The sequence below is a fragment of the Muntiacus reevesi genome, chromosome X (genome assembly GCF_963930625.1).
Source record: "Muntiacus reevesi chromosome X, mMunRee1.1, whole genome shotgun sequence".
Taxonomy (NCBI): domain Eukaryota; kingdom Metazoa; phylum Chordata; class Mammalia; order Artiodactyla; family Cervidae; genus Muntiacus; species Muntiacus reevesi.
The window spans coordinates 16493206-16513495 of record NC_089271.1 but is presented as its reverse complement, the minus strand read 5'-3'; the positions used below and the strand labels follow the sequence as shown (position 1 = coordinate 16513495).

The window sequence follows — 20290 nt, the reverse complement described above, 5'->3', positions numbered from 1 at the left end:
CATTAATTAAGGTCTATAAAAATCAGTGTCAGGGAAGCAGCAGTTTCTCCAAAGGATACTTACAGACAGTGCCATCATGGACTGTCTAGCATTTTACAGATAATATTATTTAGCAAGGAGGTCTGTGAACAAATAGGACCATAGACAAAGGAGGAAAAGATCTCCTTTGTCTGGCCTATCTAATCCAAATGCTATTCATTCTTCAATGTACATTTCAAATTGCAAATTCTCTATAAATCATTCCAAGTGAATCCAGCCAATTTTCCAGAATCTTTAATATTCTCAATTTCACAATTATATCTAGATGTATTAGAGAACAGTTCAATGTAGTAAAGAATGCAGTACTTTATTATATACTATGCTTTATCATAAATTGCATTGTTTTCTAATTATCTTATGCACAAAAGTCTTAATTCTTCAGCTAGTTTACAAGTTTTTAAAGCCAGGTACCATGGCAGATCTGTTTATACTCTCTTCAGAGAATCCAGTTTAAAGCCTCTTTAACCAGGCAAAGAATAAGGCAGCCAGAAGACCAAGCTTGATGCTCCAGTTCAAATATTTAATCATTTAATACTATTCAACCTAGTAAGAGCAACTCTAGTTGTGTTGTGAATATAATCGTGGCCATGAGAGCTCATTTCTTTAAGGAATCCATTAGTCCAGTGAGGATACATATTTTCAAATAGCTTAAAAAATTTTTTTATTACAATTTAAAAACACTGAAGTATAGTATGGATTTACAATGTTCTGTCAAATAGCTATTTAAGAGAGACTGCTACATGTGCTACTAGTGTGCTGCAGGAGCACATAAGGGGGAGGTAACCATTCCCCTGGAGGAGTCTAGAAGGCTTCATGGAAGGAGGACACTTGACCCGAATCTGGGGGAGGGAGGATGGAGAGCTTTCCAGGAAGGGGGGTGAATATTGGGAGAATTATAGGAAAATGCAACATTGTAGAAGCAACAAGGAAATGGTGACAAGATCAATGTGGCCGCAGGGCAGGGGTAGGAAAAGTTGGGAGACAAGGCTGCAGGGCTAGGAGCAAGGGGTTTTTAATGCTACCTTAAGGAGTTAAAACCTAATAAGCTATGTGTAGAGGTTTTTAACATAGAGAAGACAGAATTAAACGTGCAATTTGCAGGAAGATTCTAAAAGTAATGTGAAGGATGCAATGAAGAGAAAAACTCAGAGAATCAGTTTGGGAGTGGCTGTTCAGGTAAAAAGTGGTACGAGTGAAAGAAACAATTAGAGATGGAGAGAGGGAAATAGTAGAGCTTGATTGCTGATAATGCAAATTTTTGGTTCAAGAGATCATTCAAATATTCATCGAGTCCCTACTATATGTGCTAGACTGGGCTAGATGTTAGAAATGCAGCAATAAAACAGATGATTTCTAACAGCTAATAATTAAAAAATAAACAAAATAATTTCATTCTGTGGTAAGTGCTATGATAGAAAAAGAAAAATGCTATAGGAGAGACCAAGAAGGAGGTGGGGAAAGATTGTTGGCAGGTCAGAAAAAGGAGGTGTTCTTGGAGATGAGATTTATAAAATGAGAAGGGGCCATGCAAGGGAAGCACTTTCCTGGGCAAAGGATGCTGGGAAAAGCATTTTTCCTGGGAAAAGTCCCAATCTCATGGAGCTAGAACAACTTGGGGATGTTTATGGAAGTTAAAGAAAAAGAAAGGTTAAGTGTGCTGAAAATCTGGAAAGGAATGGGAATGGAGAGACATATGAGCTGAAGTCAGAGAGCTAGAAGGGCCCAGAATAGGCAAGGTCTGATGGGAATGAGTTTGAATGTATTCTCACTGAGACAGGAATTTATTACTTATGGCTCTCTTTATTTCTGTTGTTATTGTTGTTCAGTCGCTAAGTCATGTCCAGCTCTTTGCAACCCCATGGACTGCAGCACGCCAGGCTTCCCTGTCCTTCACTATTTCCTGGAGTTTGCTCAAATTCATGTCCATTGAGTTAGTGATGCTATCTAACCATCTCATTCTCTGCTGCCCCCTTTTCTTGCCTTCAACCTTTCCCAGCATCAGGATCTTTTCCAGTGAGTCAGCTCTTTGGATCAGGTGGCCAAAGTATTGGAGCTTCAGCATCAGTCCTTTCAAAGAATATTCAGGATGATTTCCTTTAGGATTGACAGGTTGGATCTCCTTGCAGTCCAAGGGACTCTCAGAGTCTTCTCCAGCACCACATTTTGAAAGTATCAATTCTTTGGTGCTCAGTCTTCTTTATGGTCCAACTCTCATATCCATACATGTTCAGTTCAGTTGCTCAGTTGTGTCCGACTCTTTGTGACCCCATGAACCGCAGCACGCCAGGCCTCCCTGTCCATCACCAACTCCCGGGGTCCACCCAAACTCATGTCCATTGAGTCAGTGATGTCATCCAACCATCTCATCTTCTATCCATACATGACTACTGGAAAAAACATAGCTTTGACTATGGGGACCTTTTTCGGCAAAGTAATGTCACTGCTTTTGAATATGCTGTCTAGCTCTGTCATAGCTTTTCTTCCAAGGAGCAAGGGTCTTTTAATTTCATGGCTGCAGTCACCATCTGCAGTGATTTTACTTTATTTCTGAATAGATTTTCCTTTGTTGCTGGACTGAGGGCAAGTCCTATTTATTTTCATATTTTCAACATCTAGTATGACAAATGCTCAATAACTGTTGAACTATTTGTACCCTAATTAACTGTCATAATTTGGCTCTTTTTCGGCTTACAAAAGCAAAAGTAAAAGGAGAAAAGAGAAACTTGCCTGAGGTAACTCAGACAGATTTGGAAGAGAGTGAAAGCAGGAAGGGGATGAAAGAAATGTTTGCACTTCTGTTCCTTTCTTTCTTCCACACTCATTGAGCCTAGCAGGAGGGAGACTGTGTTGGGCGTTCATGTGTGAGGAAGGGTGCTCTTCAAAGTGAAATGAATTGAGGCCAGAAAGTCAAAGGAAAAAAACAAAGTGCTCTGTAAATGTCAAGAAAACATGGTTTGAGAATTATGCATTTAAGAGAAAGAAAAGAAATGGTGGGGAGCTTACTTTATAGTTCCCACAAAGGCCACCAACTGGCATGTTGGCCCAAACAGGGTAGTTGAAAATGGAAAAAGTAGCTTTGGGGGTACTTTTGGGGGTAGATGGAACAGAGAAGCAACCTATAACTGGCCACTCCAGTAAGATGTCCCTCACTTGTGGAAAGTTTATACTTTAAGACTCTTTTTAGCATATTTTCTGAAATCAAGTTTAGCACAAAGTTAGCAAGTCTAGAAAAGGCTGCCTAAGACCAAACCCTAGTTTGAAAAGATAACGATGTTTCACTAAGCAGGTCATTCTCACTAGAACAGCACCTTTAAATCTGCAGAATATGAGTATTCATAATCTTCCTCAAATCACCACAAATGTTTGCTCAAATAAGCAGTAGCCATTTATACATTTCTCAATCTTTTGACGATGCTAAATATTTTGCATAAAGAAACAATCTGAGATAACTAAAGTTTAGAATAATGCATACACTAAAAAAGTTTGAAAAACTGGAACTTACAAGTGAGAAAAATATTAACAGTTCCCACTTTCAAATTTAGACTTTTTAAAATTCACAAATACTCTATAAAATTCAAAAATAAAATATTATAATGGGGATTATAAACACTGTAATGGAAAAGGAAAAAGTACTCGATGGATAGCTTAGCATTTCATTGTGCAATGAACAATGATTTAAATACCACTGTACTGATTCCATTTGGGTTTTAGCAAAGCCTCTTACCCGGAGCCCGTGGAAGCGAGGATTACTATAGAAGAGTTTCATCTGCTCAGATGGAAGTGGTCCTAGCACCTTCTGAATGGTAAAAAGTTGGTCAATTTCACTTTCTCCAGGAAATAAAGGTTGTCCATCACTAAGCTCCCCAAGAATACAGCCAACTGACCACATATCTACAGACTTTCCATAGGGAGCTCTGAAAAGCAAAGGGAGAGATTATCTTGGCAACTGAAGGAATAAGTTTTAATAATTTCCAAACTATTTTGAACAGATTCAAGATTTAAAGCGTATTTGGGTATTTAAGGAATTTAAAAATACCACATTAACAAAAGTGAGGCTGGAAAAAAGCAATTATGGATACCAAAGTAGAAATTCAGAACACAAGTGAATAAATGTAAGCAAATAAAGCCATCAGTTTAATAACAATTTAGTTAGTATATACTGACTTGAAATCTATTTACATCCAGATATATATGTTGATTATTAATAGCTTAATAAACCCTAACAGCAGCACACATGTCTGATGAGTTACCACTCACCTGGAGAATGAAATGCTCCCAAGAAATGTATTTCCTAGGTAATTATCCTTTAGCTCTTTAAATGTCAACAAGTTATACTGACTCATTTTTTGAGTTCAGTCTATTAAATTGTACCACTGACTTACGTGTCTTCTTAATAAACAAACATTTAATATTTAACCTGTTCTGATTGCACAGAGTCAAAACAGCTAAGATTATGCTAAGCTTTATTGAATTATTTACTTGAATCTATTTGTACCCTTTGTTTATGAAAGTTTATGACAGGTATCTCCCTCAAAGCATTTCTTTTTTTTTTTTTACTAATTGAGGGATTTATAGCTATCTTTCAAGGTATGAGTTTACCAGAGGGCTTTTGGAGTACTACTGTTACTAACAGGCTAGATATAAAATCTATGTATCCCCCAAAAAAACTTTATGTATATACCTCAATATCTATAGCCTCAAGTCAAATTACATATGACAGATTAAGAAACTATATTTTTCTTTCCCTTCAAACTTAAATTATCTAAATCTTAAGAATAAAAAGCCAAAATACAATATCTGAAAAACCAAGGAAAGAAATTCCGGAGTGTCATAGTACTATAGTAGTAATATAAAACTTTTAACAAATACTCTAAGGAACTTTTAACATAAAACAGAGTATGCTTCTAGGATAGTAAACCATTATATCAACAAGTCAATATTTTATTTATCTCATTTCCTCCCATAAAAACCGAAGAACCATATCAGGAAACTTCATTTAGATCTTTTTGGTAGCTTGTTAGGAAGGGAAGGATACCGATCTTTCTTTCATACAAGTATGAGAGAGGAAAAACTTGTGCTAGGTGGAGAAACTTATGGAAAATCTTTACATACCCATGATAAACTATTTTTTTCTTATGTCAGCTAATTTGAATAATTTATGCAGCTTTAACTACTTTGAATGTCAAGGGCAAAGTCTTGAAAATACACAAAAAATCTGTAAATTCTACATGTTGACCAAATATCAACTGATTTCAATGGAATTTTTATACAAATAATATGGTTCTTCAACTAGTACTCGACAATCATTTAATTAGCAATATTCAATTTGGCTCAAATTAGTTGGAGTCCTCATCTACTTTGGGTAGCTCCCATATATCTCTAAATATAATTTCAGTTTTCCAAAATGTACTATTAGGCAGCAAACACTCTCTAAAGTTTCACATTAAGGCTGTCCTCAGAATGAACTCAAGGACATTTTATAGGCAAAATTATAATGAGTCCCTCTACCATACTTGAATCCTCAGATAGGGGTCTAAGAATGATTTACTTCAAATTCATTTCTTCTTTGGCAAATCCTGCCCAGTAAATTCAAACTCCCAATCCCTCCCCAAAGAATGGACACATGAATGGACAATTCATTCAAGTGAGTCCAGACAGAGGTACACAGAAGAAACACAGATGACACAAAAGAAAATCAATCCTAAATCCAAGTTTAAAATGAACACAGAAACTCTAAAATCTAGCCACCCAAGGAGGGATAATAAAGTGACTAGCCACCATTGATTTCAGAGGATGAAACACAAGCTTTTGATTTAAAAATAAATAGTAAAGCTTTCAGTAACTGACACCAATAATTATAGGCTCTAGGTCCACAATGAAATAAGAATTAACACCAAATAGACACTGGGAAATCAACTGTTAACTTCAAAATAATCTTTCAGTGAGTAACTTAAATATATAGTCATCATGATCTTCAGAAGAAACAGAAATGTATATTTCTATTATATAAAAAGTATCTTTATTTACTGATTAAAAATTTTTTATTGAAGCAGAGTTGATTTACAATGTTGTAAAAATTATCTTTAAAAAATTAAATTTATCATGTCCCCTAGATACATATATGGCACACTAAAGAAAAGAGATGAAACCTATAATTAATGCAATGGTTATCATTACCACCATCTGTAATTTTATTTGTAGAGAGTGTCTTCTACCTCAATTCTTTGATGGTCCCAAAGAAGAAAATACAATCTAGGATAAATAAGAAAATACTACGACTACAATAAGTAGAGAATTATTAGTGAGAATATGTGATGGAGACCAAGACTACAGGCCCCTCCTTAGTCTCTAGTTTAAACTTATTAAAAGGAAGAATCTTCAGGATGAGGAACACATGTAAATCCATGGTTGATTCATATCAATGTATGGCAAAAACCCCTACAATATTGTAAAGTAATTAGCCTCCAACTAATATAAATATATGGAAAAAAATTTTTTTAAATAAATAAAAGGAAGAATCTCATCAGATAATGCGTTTCTGGTGTTGATACGTGAATGAAATAGTTGCCCTGGTAGCTATAGCACTGAAAGTGGAAAGGTGGCACAAAGTGGATGGATATGGCAGTGTTGCTGAGAAAATCATCAGTGGACTAGTTTGAAAAGCCATTTATCATCAAACAGGATTTACACTGCTTGGAAGAAAAATGGCAGTTGGTTAATATTTATAGCAAAGTGGCTAGGCATAAGAGATATTCCAGAAATATTTGCTGAATGCATGGATGAATGAATGTATGAACAAACAGATAAGCCAGAATGTCAAACTGTGGATATCCACATTTTTAATGTGCAAGTCTACTAACAAAGGTGGCAGCAATAATTCCCCCCATTTCTGTATACCTGTCACTTTGTAATGTGACTCTGCCACTCCTCCCATCAAGTTTATTCCTCCATCCCATGAATCAGAGCATAGACAAGTAACATGCTTTGGCCAATGAGGCAAAAGTCATGCAAAGAGGCTTGAAAAAAACACTTTTGCTCTTGGGCTTGCCCTCTGCTCTGGGAATTCTACTGCTATTATGTGCTATTAAACTTGGACTAGCCTACTGGAGGATGAGTCCCCATGCAACAGAGATGCTTTGTCCCAGCTGAGGCTCCCTAAAACCAAACAGCCTCCAGATGACTTGTTGACTGATTGTAGCTACATGAGCAATTCCATTTGAGACCAGCAAAAGAATCAGACAGTTGAACTCAAATAGCTGATTCCTCCAATCCATTGGCACCCAGAATCATGAGCAAATAAAATGGTGCTTGTTTTATGCCACTAAGTTTTTAGGTTTGCTATACTGCGACAGGTAACTGGCATTTAAATAACTCAAGTTCTTATCTTCCATAGATAATCTCAAAGTTAACAATAGAGGGTCAACAAATATGTAGATGTTATTCTATTCTGGGAAGGTAACTCACCCAAGTAAGAGTTCTGGGGACCGATACCACCTGGTGGCCACATATTCTGTATAATTAGCATTATTTCCTTCTGATAGATTCCGAGCAAAACCTGAAAGACAGCAAAACCCAAAAGTGTAATTTTGAAAAAGAGTTAATTTCATGCTGACAAAATATTTCAGTGCTACATTAATATCTTAAAGGAACATCAAAAGAATATAATGATTGTTACTGAATGGGCTGTTTATTAACATGCCCTTATTATTTTAAAAAGTTAGTTCATTGTTCATATGTGAACTAAAATATACAATGTAGTCACTACAAATCCAGTCTCTTCTCTCTAATAAAGAAATCCATGTTTTCAAAGTCTCTGCATGCTTTATAAGCATTCAGAGCATACTTTTAAACCAGCTTTTCCAATAAATGCAAATCTTACAAAATGAAGACTCCATGAGAGCCAAAAGTCAAAGTTACACTAGCATGTTGCAGATAACTCATTAATTCAGCTATGTGGGACTTAGATAGTATTTCTGTATCTATTGATGCTGATCAGCTCCCACCATTATGTAAACAACAACAGTTAGGGTTGGCAATGATGGAAATGAAGCAGGCCAAAATGATTTTTATCTCCTAATGTAACTGAGAAGCATATTAGGGATATCTTAATTACCTTACAGACTCTGTTGCTCCCCCACCTCCCCAAGTAACAATCCTTTCAAAAGGTTTTGCGGCCACAAAATAAACTGGAGGGTCAGTTAATTACCCATCTAATGCACCAAAAGCAACATAGGTTCACTGCAAATAGTCACAGAGAACCAGAATATTAAAATAAAAGGTGACAGTTAAGGCATATGTATATGTATGGCTGAGTCCCTCTGCTGTTCACCTGAAACTACCACAATGCTGTTTATCAGCTATGTGCACATGTGTGCATGTATGCTCAGCTGTATCTGACTCTTTGTGACCCCACTGGACTATAGCCCACCAGGCTCCTCTGCCCATGGAATTTTCCAGGCAAGAATATTGGAGTGGGTTGCCATTTCCTACTCCAAGAGATCTTTCTGACCCAGGGATCAAACCCACATCTCCTGCTTTGGCAAGCAGATTCTTTACCACTGTGCCACCCGGCTTATATTCCAATACGAGATAAAAAGTTAAAAAAAAAAGTTTCAAGAGTTAGAAAATAGTGCTTCTTAAAGTAGAACAGTAAAAAAATAAAAATAATCACAGCAACAAAACCCCTAACTTCAGTTAATCAATATTTCTTTATAAGACACATTCGGAAGAAATATTTATATTTTTTATTGGGATTCTTCAAGCCAGACAAAGGAGCTACATGCTCTGGGAGGGAAAACAATTAGGAGTTTTTTGTTGGGGATGCACAGGACACAGAATGCCACATGTGTTGCTGCCATGCGGAACTTCCTGACAATGTAAAATTGTCTTTTGAGAAATGATGCTAAACTAAGGGAACTCTTTTACCATTATTAACTATTCTACACACACCTCTTTTTTAACTTGCTTTACTAATTTCAGCTCCTAAGTACTTAACACGTTTAGGTATAGCAGGACTCTTCTTTGCAATATTCCTTATCATAAAATACTAAGAAAATTAAGTCCTATAAAACATTTTTCCTCAAGCAGACAGGTTCATAATATTCAAACTCTTAAAAATCAATAAGTGAAAACAGTTATACATGCTTCCAATTGCTGCACTGGCCAAAACTGGTCATTCTACAAAGTGAATTTTTAGAATGCTTCTAATTTCTCTCACCTGTGCAATCCATATTCTCAGTACTAATCTAACTTCTCCTTATAAGGAGATACAGGGAGATAAAGATACAAGGGGATAAGTGAGAAACCTCTTCATTTATATATAGAGATTCACACTGTATTTGTGATTAAATATATGAAAAAATAACATTTTTTAAAAGTTATTTTTTAGCACATGAATTAGGCAAAAATGTAAAATTTTTCAAATTTTAAATCACTTTTTAAAATAAAGTGACCCATGATGTAGAAACCTAATCTATAATTTTAAAACTTTTCTGAATTATTTTAACTTAAATTTTTAATAGCACATAATACAGAGTTTTATATATACAAAAAACTATACACAATTTTCTACTGTGATACAGTATGACTCAAAACTTCCTTATACACTCAACCAGGAGCTGGAATATCATAATCAATTAATAATACCTTGACTGAACATTTAAAGGAGATAAATGGAAGCATCCTAAAAATGTCTTTTAAACTTACACATATATAATTATCACATATATATAATATATATATATTTACAGTTATTTTTCAGTGTTTATGATTGTGCCTACAATAATTTCTATCAATATTTAAAAAAATTTTTTATCCTACTCAAGCCAGAAGGTCATGATGGTATTTTCTAGAAAATTCTTTCTCTGGAGTCATTAAATACTGGGCTTATGAATATATATTAATTTAAGTCAAAAGATAAAAAATACTTAAAAAAATACTTTTAAAACACCTGTAAAAGCTACCTATGTGTTATATTAAATTATTTCTGTACTTACGGGACTCAATTTCTTTTTAACTTACCAAAGTCACATAGTTTCAAAACGTCATTGTGGCTGATTAAGAGATTTTCTGGTTTTATATCTGGAGTATCAAGATTAAAAAACAATCATTTAAAAATGGACCATGTACTACTGATTGACACTGTTAGATCACTGAAATGGCACTTAATTAGAAATAGAGTAATCTGAACAGAAAACTGTGGTAGTAAAAAGCAGAGTAACACATTTTATAACAGTACACAAAAGTTTCAATTAATGTCATTTTGAGAAACATGCAGACCACAATTTCAAAAATATTTTTCCCCTTAAATCTGAAAGGCATTGACTGGATCTCTGAAAGGAATTTAAGGATGACTGAACCTAGGTTACCACATTTCAAGGAACTATTCTTACTTTATAAAATACTAATAATACAAATTTTTGGAGATAGAGTATAAAATGTTTACACCCATAAGATACTTTAAAAACACATACGGACTAAGTAGATAGCACTGTATTTACTGAAGGAAAAAATACATAGAAGATACATTGTCTGTTATGATTTTCTATATAATTTCTATTATTTATATATCTGTTTAGCTTCTCTGTGTGGTTCACGATCATAAATATCTAGTATTGAAGCTATGCTGGATGAGTCAAGATAAGATTTCTCATTTTTTCCATGGAACTTCTGAAGATGTGGTGGGAGTTAAGGAGTAGAAATACACAGAAGATGCAGTTTAATTCACCCCTTTGGAGGCATCTCACAATTCTATTCTTAGAGTACTCATCATCTACATTATATGGTAGAAGTGAAAATGGAGAAAGGGAAGAGGTAGGGGTGAGATCTGTAGATTTCAGAACCATCCAAACCATTTCAGATCAGATTTCAGAATCTGTAGATTTCAGTTTCTACCACTAATTCACAACCATTAATTCACTATACACTTAGCCAAATTACAGCATCACTATGGAAATGCAGCTAAATCAGTTCCTTATTAATATCCTCAAACTGTAGCAGAGACTGTTATTAGAATCATTATCCTAGACACTAGATGTCCAGGTGACCAGGCCATCTCTCTATGCTGCCAACAACTTTCATAAAGTAACCACTATGAAAGTCAAATGGAAGACAAATAACAAACTGTCTCTTTCCAGAAATAATAGGAGTTGGCATTCTTCACATGACCTTTAAGCTATTCTTAATGTGAAACTATTTTAAAAATGATATCCTTCTGTATCTATTTAGAAACACTAAAATGTAGTATTCATTTGCCTGATAATTCAAAGATAAGAAATGGATGCTGCAACATTTTCTGACAAACATTTTTTAGCTTCATTATTGTTCAATGCATGACTCTTGAATGCAAGAGATTATCAGAAGATAAACAGTGTAGAGTTAAAGATGGTGCTGAGCAAGTAATTTCTCTTTTATTGCTATAAACCACCCACCTCATGGCAATAAAGGACAAAATAAAACAGTTTATGGAAGTATAATCATGGCTTTTACGCAAGGTTGATCATGCCTAAAACCTGAAAACAATGGGCACTTTCCAGTAACAGGCAGGGAAAATCAGGAGGTAAATGTACATGCTAGAGATGTTGGTCGAACAGAGAATGAGAAGAGACTGTCAATGGGGGCCAGTCACTTAGTATCACCTCTAAAGTCTGATTCTGGCCTGTTTCATGTTACCAGGTCTATCTGCAGGACCAAAAGGCAATGGAGAAGGTCGTTGCCCTCGCCAAGCAAACTGCAAAGTTTGCATTTGTTGAATTCTTTTTATCACTAGGTACTTATACTGTTGAAACCAGATCTGGTTTCATGGATATCTCACCATAATATCCAAATAAATGTGCAGTCCATCCTTTTGATGATACGAAAGGAGACCTGGAGCTCAAATATCCTACACCTTCAAAATGTATTTAATTTAAACAGAATGTCAATGCCTATGTGAAATATTTTGTTAATTTTATTTGCTATTTTAATATTTTCCATTTTGAAAATTCCATACTTACCTCGATGAACAATATCATTCTTATGGCACCAGTGAATAGCTTTGATTAGCTGATAGATATAACTTTTTACTTTTTCAGGTGGAACTCCATTTGGCATTTCTTCCAGCAATTCAAGCATATTCTAAAAATTAAATAGAGAGCCATTGATCTCCAAAATTAGGTAGGCCCACAAATTATGTATTAAAAATTTTAAAAGCATCTTGGATGATAATTCATCTAATACACAGAATATATTTTTTTAAAAATTGCTTTGCTTTCCATCTATAATCTTTTTCATGCTGAAGCAGGATACTGTATTAAATCAAGGTTCTCTTTTTTAAAGAAATTCAGGTTTTGCTACTCCCCAATGCTGTCTCCAATAACATTCCTGTGTACTCTTCACTCTCTGAAACCTATCAGGCATCATTTAAGCCTAATTTTGAGGGAAAAGCAACACAAAGTAGGGAAAAGACACTGTAATATATGGAGAGAGGAAATAGTCATTTTAACATAGTGCACTGTGCATCTCTGATAGAACTTCACAGTAAGATCAAGCTTTGAAATATTTCTGGGAGACCTGGAAAATATTCTTAAATGATCCCTAAGATTACCAGTAGTCAATATAATCAGAACAAATATTTTAAAAGGCTACAAAATACTGTTGAAATAAAAATTCACAGACTCCAAACAAATCAATATGCAAAAATCTTAGTCTGGAGTCAGAGACCATTCTAAAATTCATGCACATTGTTTAAGTAGAAATTCCACTTAATCAATTTCCAGTAAATTTCCAGATTAACTAAATATCCTCCATTTCCTCTGTAAAGCACAAGATTAAGGTCTATAGAATGGTTAGAGTTTACTGTTTGTAGATGACCATCTAGACACCAGTTCTCAAAGTGTAATCTGTGGATCTCCAGGAGTGGCGCTGTCTCAGAGGACCCATGAAGTCAAAACTATTTTCATAACAGCACTCAGCTGTTTGCCTTTTTCACTGTGTTGGCATTTACACTGGTCGCACCTTAGCATGAATCAAAGCATTAGATTCTTCAATGCCACACCCTTACATTTAAAAAAAAGGAAAAGGTCAATTTCAGTAAAGGATGTCTTTGATGAAGCAGTAAAAATTATCATGTTTATTCAATTTCAGTTCTTGAGTACTTGTCTTTTTAGGAATCTACATGATAAAATGAGGAATACAACTAAACTACTTCTGCTGCATATCAAAGTATGCTAGCTGTCTTGGGGAAAAGCACTTGGGTAATCAAGTTATAAACTGAACTAGTCATTTTTCTTGAGGCATACCATTTTTTACTTGAAAGAATGACTGATACACAAACATTTATGTTAACAGGCAATGGGTTTATTATTATTTTAAATGAATCAATATTTTTATATTCTTCAGTTTTGACTTCTAATATGATAAATATTAATAGATAAAACCCACATAAATACAAAGCTCTTAGGGTTCCCAATAATGTTAAGAATGTAAAGGAGTCCTAAGACCAAAAAGTTGCTCTACAATTTTGCCCCCGCCAGTCAAGTTGCATACATATAACCAATCAGCTGCTTGCTTATAATACTCTCATACCTATTTATAACAGATACATGTTATTTTAATATAATTATGTATCATATAAGCCAATTAAGTAATGTTTTTAAAAAAGAGGTTTGCTGTTTATAAGAAAGTGAAGTTTAATAATTTGGAAAGACTTAAAGGAAAGCCACTACACATAATGCTATCTAATCAAATGTGAATGCAACTAGAAAACACTGGCAAGGGACAGTGGTGGTGGTGAAGGATTCTGCACTGAGACTACTTTGCAATGTTTTTAAGTTTTCACTTCACTTTAAAGAAGCTGACACAGGATATCACTGATGCATTAAGGGTAGAATGTATGTAAAAAAGCCCCATCAGAAATCCAACCAGAAGATCAATACCCACTTCTGAAGAGAATGCGGAAAATGAATGTATATTGATAAGTCTTAAGTTAAAATAAAATGTTTAAAGCATATATGTATTACTTTTCAGGGATTCTTCCCTGGAATTATCTTTTTCAATTAACAAATGCATATGAGGAGTAAAAGGGCTTTCTAATAAAGAACATAAATTGTATGTCTCATTTACTAATCAACTCTAAATTCCTCACTTATAGAGAGAAATGTCCCCCAATATCCATTCTTTCCTTACTAGAGTAACATATGTTATATGTGGATGCATAAATGCCCAGAAAGAAGAGTACATTTTCCTCTGCCTTGCAGCTAGTATGGCCATGCAACTAAGTCCTGGCCAATGGGATGTGACAGCTGAAGCTCCATCCTGACCTTGAGGACAAGGGCCACTTCTGAGGGGTGGCAGACCATAAAGGTGGAAGCCACCTGGGATCTCCTGCAGCTGTAGAGCAGAGGTACCATACCCATCTACCTCTGTATTCGTACTTGAGACAGAAACTTCTGTTTTGTTTAAGCCACTGTAATCTTGCATCTCTGTTACAACCCCCTACACCTAAGAGCATCTTTCTCCTTGCCCTCTTGAGACTCACTGTCAATCATTAGGCACTGCTACTGATAGGAGGGTGATGGTCACCTTCCACTGAAAAACCATAAGGCCAGCACAAGAATCCCAGGCTTGGAGGTCAGAAGACTGGAGTTCTGATTGCAGCTCTGCCACTTACCAGCAGAGAGACTGCAGACATTACATACTGTCTGATACACATAGGTGATTTCTCCATTTGTTCATACAAAATTGTAAACAATCACCATGAGTAGAACTGGAAATAAAAAAGATAACTAAAATAGATCTGGCCAAATTTTATTATTTGGCAGCAAAATTTTAGACCACATGATTATTTTTGACAACTAAAAAATAAGCATCTGATTTTACAGCAATCCTTTTTTTATAACTTTTTATAAAATATCAAATTTCAGGGTTTTTTTCCCCAGTGGGAAGGATAACTTAGGAAAATGTCTAGATTAACACAAAAAAAGAAACCTTTAAACAGATTCTCGAAAAGCAACATAAAACAGTGTTTTAAGACAACAAAGTTTATATTTTTTCAAGTTTTGCTTGTAATGAAATTATTATATACATATATATTTAATTAGAAAAATAATTTGTAAAGGCTGAATTAATTGAAAAGTCATATTACTGGTTAGCTGTCTTGGCGACTCTGCTTTCCATTTCACGATGATGATGCTGGTGGTGATATTGTCATTTATGACACAGAAAGCACCTGGGAATTGACCTAAAGCAAAGATAAACCTCTCCAGTCTTAATTTTAGATAAGAACACAGGAAATCAGCAGTAGCCACCTAGTTACTCAGTAAGGAAACCTCTGAAAGGTCTGTCTGGCTCCAGTTTATTCTATTCTTGTGAAAGCACTTATTTCAGTTCTTGACAATAACCAACTGCTGTAAGTCAGTTGCTGTTCAAGAAACTCATAGGTATACAATATTGTTTACTGCATTGGACATTTCCCTTCAGGTCATATGATTAAAACTGTCACTAAGAGTTAATAACAATTATAAAAATGTGAAAGCAAGTACAGAGACAACTTGAACAATGTGTGCTTTTTCTTCTTTTCTCCCACGCTTCTAATTCCTTACTTGTGGTCTCATCTACCTCCTCAAGCTTTACCTTCTGGCTCCTGGCACATCTTCTTCCCTCAAATAAAGCTACAACACTGACAATTCAAAAAGGCTGCTTCATGAGCCCACTCATTAGCCATCTAGGTCTGATTCAGACACCCACCCTGTGCCTGTGCAGTATCTTACACATACTTATATCATCCTGTACCATCACTGTCAATTTATGTGCCTCTCCCTCAGAGGCCTTGCTTAAGTTTAATTAAAATAAACCAAGTCTAAAAATTACTTGTTGAAGATAGAGTCTAAGATTTCAGAAGCCAAATCAATACACTGTTTAAATTTAAGATTATCTCTGTATGGTTAAAGTTTACAAAATCCTTCAATATTTTTTCAGGATTTCTAATGACTGTGGGTAATACTTTCATTTTTACGGTCAGATTAAGAGCACAATGACAAGTCACACTCAACAATAATACTTTAATAGCATCAGAAAGAGCGCTAAATAAAAGAATGAGGCAGATCTCTACGGTCAGTGACTTACTTTTTCAACATATTCAAACACCAAGTACAACTTCCCCCTCCGACGAAAGGCTTCCTTCAACTCCACAATGTTTTCCTGTTTGAGAGTACGAAGCATTTTAAGCTCTCGTAAAGTCGTTTCCTTGACTTCTTCATTTTCTAGAATGTAAACAATGGTGAATAGAGTAAAATTAAAGCTTTCAAACCACTATTCAGGAAATTCTAAGAACAATAAAAACATACCAATTTCACATTGCACTTTGAGTACTTCTGCGTAAGAAGTCCAAGGATGGAATATCAAATATCAAATTTTCTTATTCTTTTAAATATCAGATTTTCTTGATAAAAGGATCAAGAATGAGAAACTTATAGAAGAAAAGGCTTACTTGACCAGCACGAACCTAACTTTCTACTTGTATTTTCCTGTACTCTTTACTGCGAAGTTTATATAAAACAGACTTACAGATACGACATAGGAATCCACTGTTGTGTTAACCCTACCACTACATACAGAGGAAGGAGGAGTTTAAAAGGGTAAAAAGGAATCAATCACATCACTGTGCTGAGGAGCTTCCATGCAGCATCTGCAGCAGCTGAAATTTTCAGGTTGGGCCTGAAGCTTTGGCTTAAGAGAGCATTTTATCCCCCAGGCTGCGTGAGTCACCTCTGTGAGCAGAGGTCACGTGCCCTGCACGCATCCACAGTGCAGCTCACAGTGGACCTGCAGGAACCTCTAAGGGTGACTGATCTCTCTGAACAGCGGCTGCTGCCAGTTCCTTCTGTCCTCCTGTGGCATGTCCATCTGTCCAACCCCAGGTAGTGTAATGTACTGGGATGGAGAACTTAGGCTGAACCAATACACCCTTTCGTATCATTAACTCCACTCATGCTGAACCCTCAGACACAGAGGAAGGACAGAAGTCACATTAACTCTAATGGATCAATTGGCAGGGGAGCAAGTAAGGTACTATTTCATGCTAAAGGAATTTTTATAATAGCTTTAGATTTAGTTGGGACATCCTAACCGCCATGGTTACACATGTATATACCAGGAAGGATATAGGTTCTTAATCCCTGATCGGCATTCCGAAAACCAAAAACATCAGTCTAAAAACTGATATTTTTTTTCTAACTTTAAGGCAAATCTCTTTAGGAGCAAAACCTGAACTAACATGAAACCACTTACAAGTCTTTGTTTAACCTACTTAGTATAAATAATTCTTATGTTATGCTTTAGAAATAATACCTGATCACAGGATCCTAAAGTGACATGCCATATTTCCATTCTAAAATCTAAAAGTTATGAATTCTAAAATACACATGGCTCCAAGGTTTTGGGTAATGGTCAGAATCCTAGCTTGAAAGTCTAAGCTGTGTGACCCTCACATTCAGGCATGTCTGGGAAGGAAGAAAATAGGGTGAGGGACAGAGATGAGAAAGATGAAGATGCCTTCAAAAAAGAAATGTTTCCTAAGCAAGGTACACTAGAGAAAAGATCCTAAATGGGACCAAAGAGGGAAGGGAGATCCTAAATGCAGGGCCAGCAGTACCTCTGAGATTATGGTCACCCCACACAGTTCAGGATCTTAGTTCCTGGACCAGGGACTGAATCCAGGACCTGGCAGTGAAAATGCCAAGTCATAACCACTGGACCACCAGGGAATTCCCCTACCCCCCTCCCTTCAAACTGAGTTTAAAGAAAAGAGACTATAATAAAACCATGGGCTTTGTAGTAGCCCCCGGAGTACCTGCAATAAACAGGAAACAAAGCCAATGCTCTTTTGTGAACTGGTTACACAAGTGAAATACTCTCCTTACTTCAAGAAAACTATTGGAGAATCCTGGAACAGGAATTCTGCCTATCAGAAAGCAGGAAGCAGCAGTAGCAAAGGCGGACAGTGGCACAGGCAGTAAACCAATCCACCCACATCAGGGGGGTCAACTGGAAACCTCACGGGGCCCATGTCGGAGCATGAAACAGGGGGCCACCTGGCAGTAGGGGCAATGAATGTGACATGATTAGAGGACTTTTCAAAGTAGCTTAGAGGCTTGTGGTGGGGGCAGATGTACAGCTATTCTGCAAACCGGGGCTGGGCCAGAGAATTGGTGTTTTGTAACTGTCAGAAGTGCTAAAGACTAGGGAGGCTAAATGCCTCCAGTCTTATGAAGAAGGTTAACTTGTTTCTCTGCTGTCCCATCTGAGTTACTCCCAAGGTTGAGGTAATCAAACTAAAATCTATCTATCTCTAAGACACAGACTACCACACAGATGGTCTTCTAATAAGGAAGTAATTCAGCAAGAGACAACTATACTACTCATGGTCCTTGTCTGCGTTTCCACCCCCATCTCATGCCCTTCTCTCCCTACCTTCATGTTAGTCTTTCGGTTCCCAAAAGAGCCCCAAACTTTATTTTTTAACCTTAGGGCCTTTAAGCTCGATCCCTCTGCTGAGAACCCTTATTACACTACCAGACTCTTTACAGGGCTAGCTCCTTCAGGCTTTAGTTTAAATGTCACTCGATCACTCAACCAAAGCAAGCCTCCATCCCTATTAGTCCTCATCTCAGTACTCTGACTTTTCATTCACAAACCTTCCCACCATCTTTATTGATGTATTTGTTTGCTTACTGGTTTACCATGTATGTGGCCAACGTTGCTAATCCGAGAGCTCTAGGACAACGGGTCTAAGTTCTGCTTGATATTCAATAACACACACCCAACCACCTAGGACTGGACCTGGTACAGAGGAGATCAATAAATACTTCCTACACAAATGCTTTTGATGGTGCTACGAGGAAATCTTTGCCCATATGTGGCCAGCTCTTACTCCCATAAAACATGGGAAGCAGCAATATGATATCAAACAAAAAGCACTTTGCCCTCCTAGTTTAGAGGACAGTGTTTTCAAGCTTCTCTCTCTAGAACTTTGAAAGGGCCATTTTTCAGACAGTAAGACAAACTGAATTTATTTTCCCTATTCACCTCTGCTCCTAGTAGTCTACAATATGTGATTATGAAAAATGAAGGCTCCAGAAAACTGACAGCACCAATGGTCAAGAACACATATACATTTGGTCATTAGAACATCCCTAAGCTATGCTGGAGCTGGTTACAAATAAATGGTGCAACAAAGTAAAAGGTAAATAAAGCTGGTATACTTTTTCTAATCAAAAGCTTGGGGAATTCTTGGCACTGAAAAACAGGTAGCTTTATATCATTACCAAATTGTGGCAGTTTCACTTTGCTAACAGATAAAGCCAAATGGCTAAAGCAACATGGCTATCATAGAAGGAACACTGAAGTAGGATCCAGGAGACCTAGATTTTGGACCCTTTTAACCAACTAACAATGTAACATGTGACTCTGGGCAAGCCATTTAACTTTTCATTTATAAAATAACTAAATGGACACGCCTCCACACCCACACAGTACCTTAAAAAGTCCCATGGCCTTTTCCAAATCTAATAATCCATGATTTCTTTTCATTAAGATCTCACTGATTATAAGCCTAAACTCCACTGAATTTTGGTACTTTGTTATATATATATTTATCATTCGAATCTATACTAACTTTGCTAAACAACAGCTAAAGAGAAAAGAAAAACAAACCATCAAAAAGAAGGTCACAAAATCACTTAGTATGCAGAGCCACCTCATTTAAGCAGCTCATCTTGTTTAGGAAGTGAAGGTTCTTCTAATTTATGCCACTCAGTTATTAAAAGTTGAGGTAAGCACTTCAGCACTAAGATTGTAATGAATGGGAACAGGAAGAAAGTGGAGCTATTAATTCTGTAAGTGAAAGCAAAAATGCACACTCTTCATTAGCTGGAAATTCCATTAGTTTTGTTCCTATGAGTACTTTTAAAGGTTCCTGGCCTACTCTATGTACTTTATGATGAAAATTGTGGCAATGAATGATTAGATTATGGGGAAGAGGAATGCACATTCCACTTATACATGCTTCTCTCCTCAGAGGTTCAGAAAGTAGCAAAGCTGTTGAGTAAGGCAGATTTTTAAAGATAGATGTATAATCCACTGAAGTGGGCACAACTCCCCCTGCCTTCCAGTTGAAATAATCTCATGGCTTTTTATTTAGGCTGTGTGTGTGTGTGTGTGTTAGTCACATCAGACTCTTTGCAACCCTATGTACTGTAGCCCACCAGGCTCCCTC

The 20290-nt window shown here is 36.2% G+C and overlaps 1 protein-coding gene across 3 annotated transcripts in view; it reads right to left on the bottom strand.

The window, feature by feature from the left end:
* The window catches only part of CDKL5 (cyclin dependent kinase like 5), a 171481-nt gene that overhangs the window by 35987 nt on the left and 115204 nt on the right, over positions 1-20290 (bottom strand). For all 3 annotated transcript variants that reach the window (XM_065915344.1, XM_065915343.1, XM_065915345.1), the window contains 5 exons: positions 16141-16277; positions 12033-12153; positions 10060-10119; positions 7504-7594; positions 3764-3953 (listed from right to left, as the gene is read on the bottom strand). In XM_065915344.1, coding sequence (XP_065771416.1) covers positions 3764-3953; positions 7504-7594; positions 10060-10119; positions 12033-12153; positions 16141-16277 — 599 coding nt within the window. The remainder of the gene's footprint in view (positions 1-3763; positions 3954-7503; positions 7595-10059; positions 10120-12032; positions 12154-16140; positions 16278-20290) is intronic.